Raw genomic sequence first — 22,176 nt, 5'->3', positions numbered from 1 at the left:
TCCAACACACCCTCTATACCAGTTGCCAAAGTATTATCTCCAAAAACAAAATCCTTCGATAATAATTGCTGTCACCAACTTAGTTCACTAAGTGCTGAGCTCTGGCAGTGTAGTATCAACACGACTCATATCCATCAGAAAACTGAGGCACAAAGATATTCAATAATATGCCCGGGGTCCTACTGCTCTCTTCAGGCCCTGTGCTGTTCTCCAGGTACCACACTGCTCAAGAGCCTCCTTGGCTAAAGCTAGGTCACAAGGTCACTTCCAGGTGATGCCACGGTCAAGGAAACCTGGGGCAGGAGATATTTTTTTGCCAAGTGCATTTTTTTTTTAAGAGAGAGCATGAGCAGGGGAAGGGCAGGGAAAAAGCGGGACAGAGGATCCGAAGCGGGTTCTGCACTGACAGCAGTGAGCCTGATGAACCATTGGATCATGACCTGAGCCGAAGTCAGACACTCAACTAACTGAGCCACCCAGGAACCCTGCAAAGTGCAGAATTTTATTTTATTTCCCTCCTACTTATTATTCCGAAAATTTTCAAGACTATATGAACAGTGAACAAATAATACAATGGACTCTAATATATACATATATCCCTATATAATCTAGGAATCACCTAGATTCATCTATCGTGAACACTTTTTTCTGAATGGTTCAAGTGCACGTTGCAGATACTAGGATACTCCACCCCCAAGTACTTTAGTATACATCTCCCAAGAACAAGAAAATAAACATTAATTCAATAATATCACCTAGGACGTTGTTCTGTATCCAAAACTTTCTCAGTCATCCCAAGTACCTTTTTATAGCGTCATTGTTGTTGTTTTTACTGTTGTCATTTAAAACAATTTTTTTAATGATTATTCACTTTTGAGAGAAAGAGACAGAGTGTGAGTGGGGGAGGGGCAAAGAGAAAGGGAGACACGGGATCTGAAGCAGGCTCCCGGCTCTGAGCTGTCAGCACAGAGTCCGATGGGAGGCTCGAACCCAGGAACCGTGAGATCATGACCTAAGTCAAAGTCAGATGCTTAACCGACTGAGCCAGCCAGGTACCCCTTTGCTGTTGTCATTTTAATCCGGGATCTAATCAAGATTCTCGGTTACATTTCATTGTCTGCATCTTTGTTTTGTTTTGCTTTCCACGACATTGACCTTTTGGAAGAGTCCAGGACAGTTGTTTTATGGAAGGTTTCACATTGTGGATCTGCCTGCTTGTTTCCTTGTGATTAGATTCAGGTCACACATCTTTGATACCACTCCACGGGAGCTGTGTGTGTGCTTTACTGCATTCCGTCAGGAGGGACATCAAGTCCAATGGTCCCACTCTCTGTATCCTAAATCTGACCTTTTGGTTAAGGCAGCCACACCCAGGTCATGTCACTGTAATCCCGTTTCCCTTTGTAATAGTTAAGAAATCTGCAGTGAAACTTGCAGGTTACCTGAATATCCTGTTCTCCAACCACCTTTCACTCAATGCTTTTAGTATCCATTGATGACTTTTGCCCGATTCACCTGCTTCACTGAGCCTTGCACAATGGTGATTTTTTTAATTAAAAAAATTTTTTTAATGTTTACTTGTTATTGAGAGACAGAGAGTGAGCAGGGAGAGGCAAAGAGAAAGGGAGACACGGGATCTGAAGCAGGCTCCAGGTTCTGAGCTGTCAGCACAGAGCCTGACACAGGGCTCAAACTCACAAACTGCAAGATCATGACTTGAGTCAAAGTCGGACACTTAACCAACTGAGCCACCCAGGCACCCCAGCAAAATGGTGATTTTTAAATCCCACATTGATTTGCTGGCATTCTTTTGTAAAGTGATCCATTTTTTCTCCTACCTTCTCTTTCAACACATGACTATTGGATTAAAAAAATTTAATATGTTATAAGCTCAAATCGTCAAATTGTTATAATGCTCAAATTGTTCTGAATTTGGCCAATTTTTCTAACCAGGTATGTTGCTGCACCGAAGGAGATTGGGGTTCTGTTGTAAGGAAGGAGAGAATGGGTATTGGGCAGCAACTAGTAGGCCTGTTACAACACCTTACCTCCCCAAAGCCTCAGTTTCCTAGGTCTTAGAATGGGGAAATAACTCCCTCTGGATGGTTTCCAGGATTAAATGAATTGCTTATGGATTAACTGCACACAAATGATGCTTGTGTCATGGGACCTGACACAAAGGTTTTCAAAATATATAAATCTCCCTTCCTCTCCTTTCCTCTGCATTCCTATGCCACTGCCTTTATTCATCCTACTTTGGATTTATAATGTCATGTTATCTTCCCCTATTTGCAGTATAGAACTCATTGGGTTGGTTCTCATGAGGCTCAGCTAGGCTGCTGGCACTGTAACCCCCAATCTAAGTCTTGTGGGGTTCTGATTCTCTCCCCAGATTTTGCACACAGTGGAGGTGGGGAAGACTGCACACCGTCTCATGCTCAGATCTGCGGTCCGGACTCCCGTTTTGCGGAATCAGTTCAGGGTGTTATTCCATCATCTGACCCGGAAGAGAAGCCCATCCCTTCCCTCAATTTTTACACCCCCCGCCCCCTCCATAGCCATAGATGTTTGGGTGTTTGGGAGACCTTCAAAAACATGTGCAGCATGAGTGGATACTGATAGTACCCCACCCAGATTTTTTACCAGCCGGTGAGACCATCCCCCAGCTTCTGTGGCTGTGAGCTGTTGGCAGCTCACAGATGCCCCCTTCACTGGGGCGTTGTCCTGGGCTGTCACTAACTGACTGATGTGGGGCACAGAAGGCCTGTCCCCTTGTCAAATGATGAAACCAATTTTGGATATAATTTGTTCTCTAGAGCACCGTCCCCACTGCCACTCCACCCAGAATTAGGCCGCAGCCAGTCTCCAGTTTTGACCACATCTTTACTTAGCTTTCTCCCACCTCATCCTGTTCCCGTCCTTCATTTCTCTGGAGGCACTCCCCAATAAACCACTTGAACCAGAATCACTTTCTCGGGCTCTGCTTATAGGGGAGAAAGGGAGGAGAGAAGGGCAGGAGGGAGATTTACAAATCAAAGCATTTTCTTTTTTTAATTAAAAACATTTTTTTCAACGTTTATTTATTTTTGAGAGACAGAGAGCGACAGGGCACGAGCAGGGGAGGGGCGGAGAGAGAGGGAGACACAAAATCCAAAGCAGGCTCCAGGCTCCGTCCAAGCTGTCAGCGCAAAGCCCAACGAGGGGCTCAAACTCACGAACTTTCTTAATGTTTACTTATTTTTGAGACAGAGAGAGAGAAAGACAGAGTGTGAGTGGGGGAGGAGCAGAGACAGAAGGAGACAGAATCTGAAGCAGGCTCCAGGCTCTGAGCTGTCAGCATAGAGCCTGATGCAGGGCTCGAACCCACGCACCATGAGATCATGACCTGAGTTGAAGTCGAACGCTTAACTGACTGAGTCACCCAGGTGACTCAAATCAAAGGCCCCAAATCAAAGTATTTTCAATGACAGTAGCAGATACCTTTGTTCATAAAAATCCTCTGTCCCCACCTCTGGAATGTTCACTGGCTTCTTCACTGAAGCTATTCTCATTGGTCTCTCTCCTCCTCACTCCTTCTTTTCCAGGTTCCCCAAAGCAGCTCCAAATGATTCTTGCTATTTCATGTAGCAATCCAGTGTGCCTCGGTTCGATTCCAAACTCACGTCCAGGCCCACCTTGGTAAATCAAAGCCATTCAGAAACTCAGCTGAATAAAAGGGGGCTTCATTCAAGGTCACTGTGGCTGGAAATTGCAATCATTTATGTTCCTCCATTACACATATGATCCTGTATAAGAAGCATAAACACAATGCTTGATATACTGCACTCAATGCATGGCATGTGTGCTCATTGGCCAATGTTTCCTAAATGCCTATGATCATTCACTGCATTCCAGGGCATTTAGAATAAAATTTTGACCCTGGCTTATAAGGCCCTACATGATCTGAACCCTTCCGGCTCCTCTGGCCTTCTTGCCTATGGCTCCCTTCTCACTTTCCAGTCACATGGCCGGGCCCTCTTTCTATTTCTTGAATGTGGGTGGCAAGGTCTTCCTTGCCTCAGGGCCTTTATACTGGTTGCCAAGTTCTTCCCGTCTTCTCCTGGCTGACTCCTACTCATCCTGAAGTCTCAACTCAAATGTTTCCTTCTCAGAGAGGTTGCTGTGGCCTCTCAAATTAAAGGAGGCCCCCTCCTATTAATTTCCGCCCTGGCATTGTGATGTAGTTTTCCGTTTTTGGCATTTACCACAGTGATTAGTAAGTTTATTTATGTGCTTGCTTGTTTGTCTTTACATTTGTTCCTTCCATTGCATCTAAACCTCACGATGGCTGGGCGTGTCTTGTTCGTCTTTGCATTCTCCGCGGCTAGTTCAATGTTTGCCCAGTTCTTAGTTGAGCGCCGCTCAACACGAGTTTGCTGAAGGCGCCAAGCAGCAAACCATGCGAAGGTCGCCCTGACATGCCTGCCTCAGACTCCCCGCTGGTCTCCTGGCCTTAGATCATCACCCTCGATTCTGCTTCCAGGGTGATCTTTCCCCTGGCTGCTGCACTCTAACGCGCTTTCCACCGCTCACGCACCATGCCTCCGCGTGATCGCTAGTTACAGATGGGCAGTTCGGACCTTGGAGACTACAACCCCCACAACGCCCTGCGGGCCCGCGCCACATGATTGGCTGAACCTCCGGCGGCGGCCAATAGGACGGGGCTTTGTTGGCTTGTGCCGCAGCAGCCGAGTCCCGGGAAGCGCGGGGCGCATAGGGAGCCAGAGCCTGGCGTCCGTCTGGTTGCTCTGGAGCCGAGTCGCGTGGCCGCCTGCCGGCTCGCCTCTTGCCATGGGGAGCACCGAGAGCAGCGAGGCCCGCAGGGTGTCCTTCGGAATGGACGAAGAGGAGCGGGTCCGGGTGCTGCAGGGCATCCGGGTGAGCGGGCCGCCGGCGGGCGCGAAGAGCGAGCGCGGCCTGGGCCGGGTGGGCGTGGAGGGCGCGGGCCAGCCTGAGGGGAGGTTCGGGCCCGAGATTGGGCGGGCGCGCCTCGCTCATTGAGCCCTCCCAACGCCCTGGTGGCGAGCATCTCTCTCTCCGCCGTGTACGTGAGGGACCCGAGACTCGGGGGATGCCCGGTGTCCGCCATCTGGGCAGTGGCCGCCTTCAGGCTTCACTACCCTGGCATCGGGGGAGAAAGTGGAGAATGGGGAGAGGTGGGGAGGCCACATTCCAGCTCCGGTTGAGTTGTTGCAGACCTGCATTTGTTCCCCTGCACCCCAGTGCACACGTCGTGTTACATGTACGTGGGATGCTTCCAGTCCAGGACAACGCAACTGCCTCTTCACTGAGGCTCTCGGATTCTCGACACCGCAGCCGAAGGAGCAGTTTAAAAGTTGTGAATCAGATCATATGCCCTTCCCCTTGCTTAATCCTCTCCAGTGGATGTCTAGCGCATTTAAGATGAAGAGGAACCACTTTACCTTGTTTTACAAAGCGGTTCTGCTGACCCGTGTGCCCGCATCTCACCCAGTTGCCTCCCTCCCACCTCCTGGCTTCCTGACTGCAAGATGTTGGCTTGTTCCAAGCATAGGACCTCTGCATTTGCTGTTTTCTGCCCTCTGTCTTTTCCTAGATGAGGCTCTTCTCATACTGTCACAGTTTGAGAATCATCTGAGTATCCTTAGGTGACCGGTCAATCTAAAGTAGCTTCCCACCCACACTATCAACACATTTTTTTTTTTTTCTTTCATAGAAGAATCACCATTGGGAACCTCTATTGATAGTTAACTTGTTTATTGTGTTTCCCACCACAGTGAAAGCTCCTTGAGACCAAGGCTCTTGTCCTTTTCAAGACTCTATCCCCAGAACTTAGAGGAATAATAAAAGCAGCCCACATTTGAGTTCTTAGTGGGGACCATGGATTCCTCTGAATCCTTTACAGGCAACCTCTCATTTAATTTTCAACAGCCCCGTGGGAGAGGTAGAATTCTAGTTGCCAATAAGGACAAGTAAGGCACTGAGAGGTGAAGTAACTTACCCAAGGTCACCTAGATGACAAGAGGGAGAGCTGGGATTGATGGAGGCCAACTCCAAGCCCTGTTGACTGAATGCTGCAGTTCATACACCTGTGCCTGGCACATAGTGGGTGGTTTGTAAACCATTGTTGAGTGGTTCAATGGATAAGACCAGTGAAATAGCAACCACGTTGAAATAGAATGCACAGATAGGGATGTAGGTGAATTAGTTAAATTACAGAGTAACTCAGAAAAAGACCTCAGGAAGTCTGATTTCTGAGCAGATGCTCATTAGCTGTGTGCCCTTGGGTGAACAACTTATTATTTGAATCTCAATCCCTGTGTTTTTAGAAAAATCAGGGGAGGGTGTGTAATCCTAGGTACTGTTTAAGATATGTGTGTGTAAGTGCTTAGAAACAGTAGTGTTTTGTGGGGGTCTCTATTCTTAGTCTAGGATAGTCCTTAGCACATTTGGTGCTTGCTAGGCCTTATCTAGTCTTGACCGGGCTCTTGATGAGGACAAAACGGGGAGGAGTTGGCTCCTGTTTGAAGGTTGAGAGGCAGGAGCCTGAATTGGAATTTAGAAAAACATCCTTGGCTGTATTTGGGTGCTCTCTCACCTTTGTCACCTGGTATTCTGTGTTTGGGAATGTTGGAAAATTAGGTCAAAGTCAGGTCTTCTAAGATTCAAGGAAGTTGAGTTCCACTAAGTTGACAGGATCATTTTTGGGGGGGCGGTATGATATCAGACTAGTACATTTTACATCTAGTTCCCTTAGTTCTGCAAAGTGTAAGTTCTCTTTAAAGATGGAGAATCAGGCTTAGGGCTGTTCAAACTTTGAGGTATCATCTGAGTGACTGATGGGACTTTAGTCCAGATCTTTTGGGTGCAAGAAACAGCCTTTTCTCACTACTCCAAGCTCCCTCCCCCAGTGATATGCAAGGCAGCCTGAAAATTGTGCGACACAACCTCTACCTGTTCCGACAGGTACTGGCACCCCACTTAGTTCTCCCAGAGACTGTTAAAATTAGAGGGAGGTTTGGTGACTGACTGTAAACTCATCAGAATAAATGACTTGCCTAGAGGCACACGGGGTGCATGGCCCCATCAAATGAGAGCCTCCTCCCTTCCTTCCTTCCTTCCTTCCTTCCTTCCTTCCTTCCTTCCTTCCACTTGTGTGCCTGGTTTGGGAGAGGGAGATTTGAGAAAGGAGGTGATGGCAATGAAGTGTTTTGTTGTGGGGGCTTTTTCTACTAGCAGAGTTACTTGAGAGTTGGGGAGTCCACCTTGTCCTTAAGCAGGCAAGTAAAAAATCAGCAGAGATCATTGGATGAACCAAATGAGAAGTTAGTTTAAGTAGAAGGTAGGTGCCGAAGAAGAGTATCTGCCCCAGGTCCTTCAGAGAAAGTTAAATATTCTTAAAGACTACTCGTATTTAATCCCCAGGCCCTGATCCTGGAAAGTACTCAAGTTCCCTTAAGATTCAGTGCTAGTGCTAGGGCCTTGCTCCTTTGCACATTTATTTGCATAAATTTACATATTGAGTTCAAGCCCTAATTCCACGGAAGGTAAGAGAAATTTAATTAATGCAAAATGCTGCAATTATATGCAACTCCAGTTTTCAGAGCAGGCATGTGTGAAATACATAAAGATCTCATTTTAGCCAGTATATTTAACCTTATCCTCCAATGAGAGAAGGTTCACACATGACAATAATGTCCTGCGTGTGCTCACTTCTCTGCCCCATGGAAGCAGCCGTATTTGGTAACTCAGCTGAAGTTGGTTGCTTTTCAACGTCTAGACTCCACTGTTCTCCAGCCTTTTCCCTTTCCAGCTGCTTGGCTGCCCGCTACTCTTCCCAACTCACTTCCTGGCCGGCTGCATGATAGCTGTGTCCCCAGACCCATCACACTGTCTTGGCTACATCACATTTGCCATCATTCCTTGCTTTCGTGAGGCAAGTCTGGACCACTGCCGAGGGGAGGACCAAGGAGGATGTAGAAGAGGCACAAGAAACAGTCCCCAAACATGCCCCTGCCAGAGAAGCCATACGCCTGAACACTGTACCTGTAGCCACAATTTATCCTTCACCTCAGCAAATGCTTACTGCACACAGATTACTCACCAAGCACTGGGCCTGGCCTTGCAGAGGCCATCAGGGACAAAGCATAAGGTCCTTACCCTCATGGAGACCTCAGCCCAATGTCAGAACAGACCAAGAAAGGAAAAAAGAGGCAAAGGAAGAAAAAGCTGCAAGTACTCTGAAGGAAACAAAAGTGTGCAGAGTAACGGGGATCCTTGCTTGCAGTGGGATGGCGGACACTGCCGCTCTGAGCGGGGGACGCTGGAGATGTGCCCGAGCCAGCCATGAGAAGCATGCAATCTGTGCTGTGTTTTCTGAGCACTAGCTCAGATATCCCCCTCCTGCTGACCTTGTGAGCTGTTGTCCACATCTCAGACGTGACATAGGTTCAAGGAGGCCAAGTAACCCAAGGGCGCAGCTAGTTAGGGGTAGAGTTGGAGGCTCATTCTGGCTCCACACGCCATGTGCTTGGCCAGCCACAGAGGGGTCGGGATGTTGAAAGCTGGCCAGGCACTGAGGCTAGACAGGTGATGGGTCCTGAATCGCCAGGGAGGGCTTGTCCGTGTGTTACCTTGGAGGCAACACTGCAGGTCTCTAATCAAGAGTGGTGCTTTGGAAAGATGTTCTCTGATGATGGTGGTTTTCTTCTCTGTTTTTAAAATCATATTTTTGAGATGTCTTTTACATGTGAAATTCACCCATTTGAATGATTTTTAGCAGACTTATGGAGTTGAGCAACTGTCACCACAATCAGATTTTAGAACATTTATTCTCAAGACCTAAAAAGATCGTTTGTGCCTATTTGCAGTCCGTCCCCACTCCCACGCCCCGCCCCAGGTAACCATTAATCCTTCTGTTGCTCTGAGTTTGCTTTTTCTGGACATTTCATATGAATGCACTCAGATCTTTGACATCTGGCTTCTTTCACTGAGCACAATGTTTTTGGTGTCGGTTTGTTGATGTAGCATACATCAGCAGCTTGTTCCTTTTTATTGCCGAGTAGTATCTCATTGCCTGGCTGTCCTGCATTTTGTTCATCCAGTCACTAGTTGGTGGACATTTGAATTGCTTCTGGTTCTTTATATTATGAATAATGTGAACATTTGCATACAACTTTTTTTTTTTTTTTGGTGGACCTATATTTTCATTTTTCTTGCATAGATACCTAAGGGTAGAGCTGCTGGGTCATTCTGCTTATGAATTCAGTGAGTTGTTAGGTTTCACTTTTTAAGAAACTGTCAAACTTTTCTGAAGCGGCTGTACCATTTTACATTCCTGCTGGCAGTAGATGAGGGTTCCGTCTTCTCGACATCCTCACCAACACTTACTGTTTGTTTTCTTGATTGTAGCAATTCTAGTGGGTATGAAATGGTATTTCACTGTGGCTTGAATTTACATGTGGCATGAATTTCACTGTGGCATGAATTTACATGCAAGTATCTAATCGTGTTGAACATCTTTTCATGGGCTTATTTGCCATCCGTAAATTTTCTTTGGTGAAATATGTATTCGGATCTTTTGCCCACTTTTACTAGGGTTGTTTGTCTTTTTATTATGAGCTACACGATTTTTTAATGCTGGATATGAGTCTTTTTTTTTTTAATTTTTTTTTTTTTTTAGCGTTTATTTTTGAGACAGAGAGAGACAGAGCATGAACGGGGGAGGGTCAGAGAGAGGGAGACACAGAATCTGAAACAGGCTCCAGGCTCTGAGCTGTCAGCACAGAGCCCGACGCGAGGCTTGAACTCACGGACCGTGAAATCATGACCTGAGCCGAAGTTGGCTGTTTAACCGACTGAGCCACCCAGGCGCCCCTGGATATGAGTCTTTTATCGTATTACAAATTGCAAATATTTTCTCCCAACGTGTGGCTTGTCTTTTCATTTTCTTATTGGTGTCTTTTTTGAAGTGCAAACCTTGTAATTTTGATGAAGTTTAATTTATCAGTTTTTTCTTTTATTGGTTGTGCTTCATATCTTAGAAATCTTTGTGTAACCCAAGGTTATGGATTTTTTTTCCTATATTTCTGAGAGTTTTATAGTTTTGGCTTTTATATTTAGTTCTATGATCCATTTTGTGTTAATTTTTATATGTTATGAGGTAAGGGTTTAAATCGGAGGTTGGCAAAGTTTTTCTGTAAATGACCAGTTAGTAAATACTTTCTGTTTTGCTCACCAGAAGGTCTCTATCACTTCTACTCAACTCTGCCATTATAGGGTTAAAGAAGCCACAGTCAGTGTATAAACAAATGAGTGTGGCTATGTTCTAATAAAACTTTACTTATAAAAGTGTTGGGTTAGATTTGGCTCAAGCACTAGAGTTCACTGAACCCTAATCTAAAGGCCATCTTTTTTTTGCATGAAATATCCAATTTTTCTAAACATCATTTGTTGAAAAGACTATCCTTTCCCCCTTGAATTACCTTGGGACCTTCGTGAATATCAATTGACCATAAACATAAGGGTTTATTTCTGGTTTCTCAATTCTGTTGAGAGTTCCATTGATCTATATGCTATATGTCTATCTTTATGCTACTACAACATTGTCATGATCATTGTAGCTTTGTAGTAAGTTTCAAAATTGGGAAATATAATTTTTTTTTTGAGATTGGTTTGGCTATTCTGAGTCTGTTGCATTTCCACATACATTTTAGGATCAGTTGGTAACTTCTGTAAAAAAAAAACTCTTAGGATTTTGATGGAGTTTGTGTTGAATCTAGATTACTTTGGGGGAGAATTGCCATTCTATTTTAATGTTTATTCTTGAGAGAGAGAGAGAAAGGCAGAGTGAGAGTGGGGAAGAGGCAGAGAGAGATGGAGACACAAAATTTGAAGCAGGCTCCAGGCTCTGAGCTGTCAGAACAGAGTCCGTGAGGTCAAACCCATGAGCCGTGAGATCGTGACCTGAGTCGAAGTCAGATGCCCAACCAACCGAGCCACCCAGGTGCCCCAACAATCATCATTTCAACAACATGGAATCCTCCAATATGTGAATATGAAGTCTCTATTTATTTAGATTAAAAAATTTTTTTTCAGCAATGTTTTATACTTTTAATGAACAAATCTTATGTTTCTTTTCTTAAGTTTATTCCCAAGTATTTTTTCTTTTTGATACTAAAATGAGTGTAATTGTTTTTCTTCTTTTTCTTTTCTTTTTCTTTTTTGAGAGAGAGAGAGAGAGAGAGAGAGAGAGAGAGAGAGAGAGAATCCCATGAGGGGCAGAGAGAGGGAGACAGAGAGAAAGAGAAGAGAAAAGAAAGAGAGAGAAGCAGGGCTTACCCAAGGCTCATGTTTTACCTGAAGTGGGGCTTGTGCTCACCTGAAGCGGGGCTTGTGCTTACCTGATGTGGGACTTGAACTCATGAACTGTGAGATCATGACCTGAGCCGAAGTCAGATACTTAACGGCTGAGCCACCCAGATGCCCGAATGTAATTGTTTTTTTAATTTAACTTTTGGAATTGTTTTCTTAATTTAACTTTTGGATTCTTCATTGCTAGTATGTAGAAATTCAATTGATTTTTGTATGTTGATCCTGTATCCTGCAACCTTGCTGAACTCATTTATCCAAGTAGTTTTTTTCTGTGGATTCCTTATGATTTTATATTGATAGGGTGATGCTGACTGTAAATAAGGAAAATTTTACTTCTTCCTTTCTAGTCTGATGCCCTTTCTTTAATTTTCTTGCTTTATTGCATTGGCTAGAACCTCCAATACAGTATTGAATAGAAGTGGTGACAGTGAATGCCCTTGCCCTGCTCCTGTACTTAGATAGAAAACATTCCGTCTTCCACCATTAACTATGTTAGCTGTAGGTTTTTCATTGTTGCCTTTTCTAAGATTGATATTTTTAAATAATCTTGGTCACCTCTTCCTCTCTGTTATTATATCCTGTTTGTTGTTTGTAGGCTCTTGGAGTGCAAAGACTTTTATTTATTTCAGTGTCTGGCTCATTTGTGTGTGCGTGTTGGATTGCACGCTTGGATTAATGAACTGATGGTACTTTTAGCCAAGCTGGCGATCTTTGGCAGCTGCACTTGAGAATTTTACCCTTCTGCTTGTTATGGTTCCAGCTTTAACACAGACTTGTTCCATTTGTATGCAGCAGACTTCCTTTTCACCTTGGTATTGCCCCGTGATATGTTTCTTGAGTCTCAGCATGAATGTTGATGCTGCATATCATACATCCTTCGTCTTAGTTGGCTGCTTAGAGGCAGCATGGTGAACCAACTGTCTCAGGAAGCTCTGGCCTGGAGCTCTGACACTCAGAGCAGTAAGTCTCTCTCCTTATATGCAAGACGGACCTGTTAGTGTTGGTGTCTGGAAAGGGTTGGATCATAAATCCTCTCCGGTCTTTCCCAGCCTCTGTACTCTATCTGGCTGACCATTTGGGGGATTGTAGTTGATGGGGCCACAACAGAAAATGCCAACGTGGCAAGTCAGGACATAGACGGCCGAGTTCTCCACTGTTTTCTGTGAGCAGTATATGGGTCTGGATGTCAAGCGCATGTCGTGTGCCAGTCCCCGGGCTGGGTGCTCTGCCAGGTGTTACTCTTTTTGATGCGTCCCCAACATCATGTCTGACACGCGGTGAGGTGGAGCCAACTCCTCAGGGAAGCAGAGCACTTACCATTTCTCTGTCTTTCCCCCTGTCAGCTGCTGAGGAGCAGAGGACCATCTGAAAGACAGAAGACTCGGGTAGTACGTGCCCTCCATTCACCTGGCTCCAGGGTGCCCAAACTCACTATGGTCAAGGACAGTAAAGGGCTGGGCACACAACCACGCTGTACTTTAGGGGCAGACTTAGCAACTTTCAGGGGTTTCTTGAACGTTCTTCAAGTTTTCTTTTAATAGTACTGTGGTGTAACCAGGAATGAAATGTAAATAGTGTAAGAGTTAAGGTGATTTCTGTTTTACCTTGTCTGACTTTTGAATATAACCCCTGTATAAGATGAAATTCCCCCCTAATTCTCCCTAACTGTGTCACAGTATGATGTGGAAGATCTTTCTCCATAAAAGTAAAATCTATAAAGTCATGTAAATATAAGGATAGTTGTTAACTCTAACTCTTACTAAGTTCATCTTGGGTCACCTCCCTCATTGGGGAGGTAAAGCCGCTACACTAGAAGCATCTTTGATCCTTCAGGTTTCCAGTCTACCTTTTCCACCTCTTGGTGGGGGGTCCCTGCTCGCTGTGCTGCGGCAGCTCTGGTTTCCAGATCAAACCTGCCGCCTCTGCTGTTTCTCTGCGGCTGGTGGAGGCTTCAGAATGTTTCCTAGTTCAGCTTTCTTTCCCTTCTGCACCCTGGCCATTCTCTTTCATCCTCATTCACGAGCTGTTGACTTTTGGATTCTAAACATCTAACCCAGAGCTGTCCCGTTGCATGTTTCATGGGTGCATGTAATTCACTATATCTGCCAGAACCCACCTGCGTCCCCTCCTCTGCTTCTCTCGAAATCGCTCTTGTTTGTTAAGCTTTGGATGGCTCCAGCCAGCCAGCTCCTCCGCCAGAAAGCTGGACCCCACATCCCTTTGTTCTCTATGTTTCATGACAGATCTTGCGTTTTCCCTTCTAACCATTTCTCTGTTTTTGCTTTTGTCCTAGCTAACTCCCCATTCTGTTTTCCCTTGACCATCTGATAAATTGTTCTTTCTCCCTATAGACGTGTCTCCCACAAACCTCTCTCTCCTGGTGCCGGCAGGGTAATTAAAAAGAAAACAACACAAATTTTACTTATCATCAGGCAAATGATGATAAAATTCAGGCAGTTCCAAAGGAGGCACATCGGGGAAAAGTTCATCTCCTTTCTCACTTGTTTCATCCGTCCTGCACTCTGGGGCAGTGCCCCTTACTGGCTGGTTGTGTCAGTGATTGTGCACAGTTAAAGCTAATTGTGTCATTCCCTTTGGTTAAAGGCAGATTCCTGGGCCTGGCTCACGGGGGCCGTCTGCTGTCGCCTTTTCTGCCTCTGAACATGTTGGTAGGGAGGACACCTGCTCTTCTGTACTCTGAGCTGCGTGTGACTCTGTTCCCCTCTGTCTGCAGTATTTTCTTTCCGTGTGACTGGCTAAACTCCTTGTCATCCTCAGGACCAGTTCAAGTGTCACCTTCCGAAAGGCACCCTCTGATGTCACGCCCTCACCCTGGGTCGTCCCTGTCCTGGGTCTTGCAGACTGTGCTCACCTCCCAGTGCTTCCTGCGTGGGCAGAGATGATCTCTTCCTTGCTTACTCCCTTCCTGCCCCGTGAGTAGGAGCCACATCTGTTTGTCTTTCTGTCCCCAGTATTTAGCCCAGAGCCGTTTTTTTTTTTTTTTTTTTGCCCCAAACCACGAGTCCAGAAACTTTGTGGAATTAATTGATTCGAATTGATTGCCAACATTTAAAGCTCGGAGGCTTTACATAAATTCAATTTTTAGCGCTTTGGGGGACAAATGGAAAGTCTGGTCCACATTCCCATATGGCAATAACTTTCCCCGAGTTACGAGGTAGCTGCCCTCTCTGAGGGGCATGTGCTCTCACCGCTGTCCCCACCATGTTGTCCTTGCACTGTGTTTTTTTCCTACTAGGCCCATTCTACTAATTCTGTCACTTGCCTCACACCTGTGGGCATTTGTGTTTGCCACGCTCAGTGGAGGAGGTCTCCAAGGGCTCTTCTTGTTCTGACATTCTGGGATTTAAATCTGTGGTGAGCAGCCGGTGGATCTAATTTCAGCTCATAGAAAACTGAAAGAGTAGTGAACAGAATCTCCAAGGCAACAGCCTTAGGCAAGGAGACAAATCTTTTTAGAACCACAAGATCGGGCAGTGCCTTCAAGGGGCTTGGGGAGTCTGGGCATCAGGAGCCACGGACAGACCCGACTACCTGCAAGCTCATTCTTCTGGAAACTTCCCCAGGTGCTCAGCCTGACTGGAGAAGCCGTAGGCCCAGCTTGGAGAGAGCAGTGAGCCCCAGTTTATCTCCTGGCACCTAGCGCGTCCTCAGAAAATGTTGCAGCGAGCGGCCTCGACCATGGCTGTGCAGGCCTAGTGGCTGCTGAGTCACCAGAGAACTCGGGCAGGCCACTTCTCTGCACCACACCTTGTCCGTTTTTCCGTGAGCAGGATGCCGCCTCTTCTCATAAATGAGCCGGTGCCGTGAACTCATTTGAACATCAGAGCATTTGCTAATGCAAAGAATAATGCTTAGGAAGCTGCCTCCGCATTGCTACTTCTAGATGTGTCTGGATGAGTAACACGTTAAGCCTAACAAAGTGCTAATTTTTCATATTGACATTCTCCTAATTTAAGTAGGCTGTGTGTTTTATGAGTACATACAAGCTCTCCCTCCCACCCCCTATCCAGGGGCTCCATAAAGCATCATCAATGGGGGAAATGTGACCTGCAAATTATTTTTATTTTTCTTGAATTGGCCATTCTGCCACCTCACAGTGGCTCTCAGTTACTGCTTTCCCTTGTGCAGGTGGCCAGGGTTCAGATCCAAGTCCTGGCCTGAGCACTTAGCGCTTAAGACTTTCTGCGATCTTGGGTGAGTTGTTTCACCTCCCTGACTCCAGTGTCTTCTTCTATAAAATGGGAATGCACTTAGCTTGGGGCCTGGCCTGTAGAGCTCGCTCAGGGAATATTAGGTAGGCTGTTTTTCTCATTATCTTGGAATAGGATCCCCTGTCCTAGGTCGGAAGTTCCTCTGCCCCAACTGTGAGCTTTGTTGCCCCCTTCTGGAGTGTGGAGGCGTTACGCTTGCTCTCTGGTCAGCCCCGTGGCACTCTGATGCCAGGGAGTCCCTAATATCTTTCTTTACATGCAACCTCTCGCAGTGTCCTGTGTAGTCGGTTTACTTGCCTGGGAACAGAGCTGCCTGAATGGATTTAGAGCACCACACACTTGCAGAGCAGTTCTCAGCCCAGTGATGGTGTCTCCTCTCCAGCGAGCCGGGTCTGGGCCTTGCTGTCATCTTTCCCTCGTTTTTCCTTTAAGGCTTCTTGCAAGATGCGTCTTATTTTTAAATGCCAACTGTTCATAGTTTCTCCTGCATCCTTTCAGGCTTTTCCCAAGCCTCCATAGACAAGCCCGCTCTTTCCCTTTTTATAGCACAAATGAGAACATACTGCCTATACCACTTTGTAAATTGCTTTTTTCACTTGCCCTGTGCAAGCATTCAGATGCCAGGTCTCCAGTTATTTCGCTTGTGTGGAGTCTTTTGCCACCACATCCTCCCCAACTCCTGCAGAGGTACACTTCCCAGCCCTCCTACTCCGGATGTGCACTGTTGTGGCAGCGACCCTGCCTTTGGCCCTCTGTGACCTCTGCCCTTCTTGCAGCTTTGCCAGGGTATTCTGTGTGAAGAGAAGATCGCAACTGAGGCCCTGCTTGGAAAGTGTCAGCGGCTCCCAGTTGATGGCAGAATAAATACCATTCTCCTCTTGTCGTTCAAGGCCCTCCTGGTGACGGGGAGCCCACCAGCCCTCCACTCATACTTTCTTCATGGACCTGCGCTCGGTGAGGCCGAACCTTGGACTTCTCCCGCTGTGCCTTCCTTGTACCCTTCTTCTCTGGAACACCTCTTGACCCCCCACCCTTCTCCACATCCTCTTTTTTCTTTTCAGGCCCGTCTCAGGCGCTCTCTCTTCCAGCTGACACTTAGGCTCCTTTGGCAGAGCTCCTGGGCATGCTGGCTCAGGCGTCTCACTGATAGCCAGCACCTTGTGTTCTCTGTGCCAGTGCGCCTTACCCACCCTGTCTGACCGTCAGCTCTTTGTGTACAAAGTTCTCGGCTGTTATCTCTTGACATACTCCATCGGAGTAGCTTGGTGTTGTGGACCTGGGCCTTTAATAAATATTTCTTTAGTTCCCGTGTTTAACAAATAGTTGAGCCGGGCACTTTCTGGGCGCGGGAGATACAGCGAGGGCGGTACAGCAGACTCCCTGCTTCCATGGAACTTGTCTTCTGGTGGGAGCAATGGCAAGCAGGTGGTCACGTGTGTTAGGTCTCGTGGGTCGCTGTTCTTCCATCAGAAATGGGCAGTACCTACATGTGTTTGGTAAAGCAGCACCCTTCTCCCTGGCCTTTCAGCTGTGAGGTGGCCACCTGACTTACTCACAGACCTGTGTGGTTTGAGAAAGAAGCCTCCCGCCCCCTCTTTGGGAACCGGCCTAGAAATTCAGCGCTTTTGGGTGAAGGATGTGTTTCGGTTGCCGTCAGGGAGTGGTGATGGTTGGGCAGTGCAGTCTGGGTGCCCGGCCCCGTGTGTTAGGACAGAAGTGGTGAGGTGTCCGTGCATGCGTGCCTTCTCGGGCTCCCGGTTGTCACCGGAGACTCGGGCAGGCATCAGGTGAATGTGCCTCTTTGGAGGCGGCACGGGTCTCCTCCCCTGAGTCCCTGCATCACTCTAGGCCGAGGCCAGGTCCAGATTGGAGCCACCAGTTGTGCGCTGGAGGGTGCTTTAAAAAGAATCTGCCCGACTTTTGTACAGATGATGGAAGAGGAAGGAAGAAACCTGGTCAAGGTCACAAAGCTGCACGTGGAACACAGAACACTCAGTTTGTAGTATGCGGCAGATGTTAACCATTGTTACTGTTATCGATTAGCTCATGCATTTTTGCACACTCAGTAAGTGCCTCGTATGGGTGGTAATTAATATTTGTGTACTGCTTTGCAGTTTCCCATAATAGCTGATATTGTTTGTTTACTCTGTGCCAACTGCTTGGTGTAGATTGCTTCATTTAATCTGCACAACAGCCCCGCAGTCTGTACCACTAATTATTTCCATCTCACAGATGAAGAAACTGATTTAGAGGTAAGAAGTCCCCTACCCAAGGTCACGCAGTGAGTAAGCAGCTTAGATGGGATTCAAACGCAGGCCTGCCTGACCATGAAGCCCTTAACTCCTGAGCTGTATCGCAGTCAGTCCAGGCTCAAGGGACCCCCGTTTTGTGGGTGAGAGATGTGATGCTCAGAGAAGCCAAAGAACTGGGCAGGTCCAGGCCACACAGCAGAGCGCAGGTAGCACTCCCGTGTCCCTGCACTGCTCTGGATGTGGCCCTCTGTCTCCTGACCACACAGGACCCTGTCTGGCCCCCTCGGATGGCACAGTGACCAGTGGGCCTCTGGCACCAGAGCTCCCAGACCCGTCTGGCTCCAGAGGCCCCCATTCTGGTTCTGTTGGTACAGGGAGCCTTGCCCAGATGGTGTTTATTCTCGCATGACTACTGTGTGTATATGTATATTTGTTGATTAAAATATTACTTGCTGTATTTTGTAGCAACATTAAAAAATATTACAAATCTCCTACTGCCAACAAGAAGCTTGCCAATGTTTTCCTTAACCCCTTACTCACCAAGTAGTGTGGTTCAGTGGATGCCCCCCAGGCTGGGATGAGGAAATCGGAGCCCGTGAGTCACCTGTGTAGAACCCCACCATAGCTTCCTTGGTCCTTGAGTCACATTTGGGCTTCTCACGTCTCTCTGCTGGGGCTTGTGGTCTTGCCTTTGCCTGCCGCCTTGGCCTGGTCATCTGGTCCCACTCTCCTCACACGCTGGCCTTCTGTTAGGCACTTGGACATGCCAGGCTCTGTTCTTGTCAGAGGCTTTGCACTTACTCGCGTCTCTGCTTGGCACCAGATCGTTTTCTCCAGGATCTCAACATGTCCATGTGGTCAGGCCTCCTCATTTGGGGCGGGAGTTTTAACATTATTGTCTTCGCCTCTGAGGAGCCATTGCCTGTGCCTGTGGCTTCCTGTGCTGCCCCCCATGCCCCCATCACTGTGATTCTGTATTTTATTCATTCCTAGCACTTGTCTCCTGACGTGCTGTGCTGATCTTTAAGACACAGGTTTTTAACATCTGTGGGATAGGATGTCCTGTAATAGGTGGAATGTTCATTTCCTTAGTGTTGGTTTTTTTTTTTTTTTTTTGTCGTCTTTCTTGAGGTTATTTGAAAAGCAGTGTGATTTACAGTTGATGGAGTCTTAGGTTAGATGAAATAGGATATGTGAAATTGTCTGTTTACTTCTTTGTTGTCTCTCACTTCCCATGAGAATGTAAGCTCCACGAATCAGGGGCCATGTCTCTTTGACTGCCGTTTCATTGCTGTTTCTTCTCACCCACGGCTTCCAGAACACTGCTATCACCCAGTGAGTGCTTCATAAGCAGATACTTGAGGAAGGAAACTGGACTGTAGTTACGGTGCCCTCGGCCAGGCTGCTTCCTCTGGTCCCCACGTGGCTGCTCTACTGTGGTCTTCTGTGTGTGTGCAGGGCATGCTCTTGCTGGTCACGTGACCCTTTTCTACAGCAAGGATTGGGGCCTTACCTGCTGTGGCTGCCTCTTTCATGCGCATCATGCATGCCATTGATGCCTCACCCACACCCGTGTAGATTCTAGGACCACTCAGTGCTCTCGCACGCCCAGTCCCTCAGAGGACTGGGGCCTCTTGCAGGGTCTGCTTGCAGAAGGAGGGGTGAGGGGAGCGATGCCCCGTGGTGTGCTGGTAAAAGTTCCGCGATCAGATCTCTACCCAAGAAAGGACCCTGCTATGTAGTATTTGCCAGTTTCTGTGGTGGACAGACTCCCCAGTCGTGGCCAGTTTCAAGCTCCTGTCATGAAGTCAACCAGCTTACAAAATTCCTGGAAATTTAAAACTCAGCTCTCACGAGCTGGTTCCAGTGCACCACCCAAACCTTTCCGTGCAGCCTGTGTTCGCTGTTGAGTACCAGCTCCGTGTCCCCGCCTCCTGGAAGAACACTGCACCTCAGCTCTGCTGTCGTCTCACATCCCACCTGGTGTCCCACCTTGGCCCTCTGCGCAGCTGCTTTGCGCAGGAAATGGGCAGGCTGCGCTGGAGAACTGCCCCTTCGCCTTCCAGTGCATTGACTCATCTCGGGCCTTCGTCGCCGTGGCCATAACGAAGTGAGCCAGAAGATCCTAAGGGCTCTTTCCGTTTTCTTGTCTGGGATTTTGTATCCACATCCCAGCTCATTTGCTGCTCTTTCAAAATACCCTATTCTTGATTTCCTTGTTTCTGGTATTCTCAAGTTTTTCCACTAACTACAGATCAGAACTCCTTCTTCTTAACTCTGCGCTCTCCTCTGTTCTTCCCGAGGCAGCGCCAGGCAAAGCCTTTCATTTCATGCCACTGCTGCTGCTGCTGCTGCTGGTGCCACAGGCCCTTGTCACTTCATGACCAAGGGCCCGCTCCATGCTCCCAAGGGCTCCCTATAGCACTGCAATTCATCCTCTAAAAACACAGCCTGTGTTCCTTCCTGGCCCCCAAACTTTCAGCCACGCCCTGCAATTGTTGGAGCCCCTCTGTCTGACTTCGAAGCTCCTCTCAGTACCAGCCTCATCCAAGTCCTCCTTTATAGCCCACACCTTCCACAATGAGCTTACTGCTGCAGGCACACTGGTCTCTGTCTGTGCCTCTTCTCTCCGCACCGCACCCTGCACCGTGTGAGGTACCCCCTGCCCCCCAATACACGGTAGCTTCTGTCCTGTCAAATCCTGCTCCCACCCCTCATGAACCAGCACAGGTACACCTTCCCTGGGATAACCTGCTTTTGCTGAGTGACATCCTGTCTACACTGCTCATTTTTGTCTTTGGTTCTCTCTTTTTCTTTATAACAGCTTTATTGAGATACGATTCACATACCATATAACTCATCCATTAAAAAACTTTTTTTCAGAGACAGAGACAGAGAGAGAGAGAGAGCAGAGGAGGGGCAGATAGAAAGGGAGACACAGAATCCAAAGCAGGCTCCAGGCTCCAAGCTATTAGCACAGAGCCTGACGCGGGTCTCGAACTCATGAACCGCGAGATCATGACCTGAGCTGAAGTCGGACTCTTAACTGACTGAGCCACCCAGGCACCCCAACAACTCACCCATTTAAAGTGCACACTTCAGTGGTTTTTAGAATTTTCATAGGTATGTGTAACTATCATAATAGTTTTTAGAACATTTTAATCAGCCCCTCCCCCATCTCTTACCTTCTAGCTATCAGTCCTCACTTGTCCTGTTCCTTCAAGCTGAAGGCAACCACTAATCTACTTTTTATCTTTAGAAATTTGCCTATTCTAAACATTTCAAAGAAGTGGAATTATGCAATATGTTGCTTTGTGTGTCTGGCTTATTTCCCTTAGTGTAATGGTTTCAGGTTTCATGCATTTTGTAGTGAGTATCAGTATTTCATTCCTTTTTATGGCCAAATAATGTTCCCTTGATGGATGGACTACATTTTACTTTTCCATTCATCAGTTGAAGCACATTTGGGTTCTTTCCACTTCTTGGTTCTTATGGATAATGCTGACAAGAATGTTCATGTACAAATTTTTGTGGGGATATATATTTTCACTTCTCCTGAGTAGATGCCTAGGAATGGAACTGCTGGATCATATACTAATTCTCTGTTTAACCTTTTGAGGAACTTCCAGACTGTTTTCCACAGTGGCTGTGGAACTTTATATTGCCGTGAGCAGTGTACGAGGGTTCTGATGTCTCCATATCTTTGGAATACTTGTTATCTGACTTAAAAAAATTTTTTTAATGTTTGTTTATTTTTGAGAGAGACAGAGTAGGAGTGGGGGAGGGTCAGAGAGAGAGGGAGACACAGAATCTGAAGCAGGCTCCAGGCCCTGAGCTGTCGGCACAGAGCCCATCGTGGGGCTCGAACCCATGAACTGCAAGATCATGACCTGAGCCAAAGTTGGACATTTAACTGACTGAGCCAGGCACCCCTCTGACTTTTTGATTATAGCCTTCCTAGTGGGTATGAAGTGGTATTTCATTGTGGTTTGAATTTGCATGTCTCTAATGACTAATGATATGAGCATCTTTTCATTTGCTTATTGGCCATTCATATATCCTTGGAGAAATATCTATTCAGATATCTTTTTGCTCATTTTAAAAATTGGGTTATTTTTCTTTGTATTACTGAGTTATGGGAGTTCTCTTATTCTAGATACATAGACTTTGTCACACGTATGATTTGCAAATATTTTCTCCCATTTTGTAGGTTGCCTTGTCACTTGCTTTATTGGGTCTTTGGTACATAAAACTTTTAAATTTTGATGGAAGTCCAAAACAACCTCATTTGCTTTGGTTGC

At 46.8% G+C, this 22,176-nt stretch overlaps 1 protein-coding gene across 2 annotated transcripts in view; it reads left to right on the top strand.

The window, feature by feature from the left end:
- Window positions 1–4,740: 4,740 nt before the first annotated feature.
- CHCHD6 (coiled-coil-helix-coiled-coil-helix domain containing 6) overlaps window positions 4,741–22,176 on the top strand; it is a 251,259-nt gene continuing 233,823 nt past the window's right edge. For both annotated transcript variants that reach the window (XM_030307553.1, XM_030307552.1), the window contains exon 1: window positions 4,741–4,917. In XM_030307553.1, the coding sequence (XP_030163413.1) occupies window positions 4,831–4,917 (87 nt within the window). In that variant the 5' untranslated portion in view covers window positions 4,741–4,830. The remainder of the gene's footprint in view (window positions 4,918–22,176) is intronic.

This window comes from Lynx canadensis, chromosome A2, assembly GCF_007474595.2.
Source record: "Lynx canadensis isolate LIC74 chromosome A2, mLynCan4.pri.v2, whole genome shotgun sequence".
Taxonomy (NCBI): Eukaryota; Metazoa; Chordata; class Mammalia; order Carnivora; family Felidae; genus Lynx; species Lynx canadensis.
The sequence above is the reverse complement of the archived record's forward strand: the minus strand, read 5'-3'. Positions and strand labels throughout refer to the sequence as shown.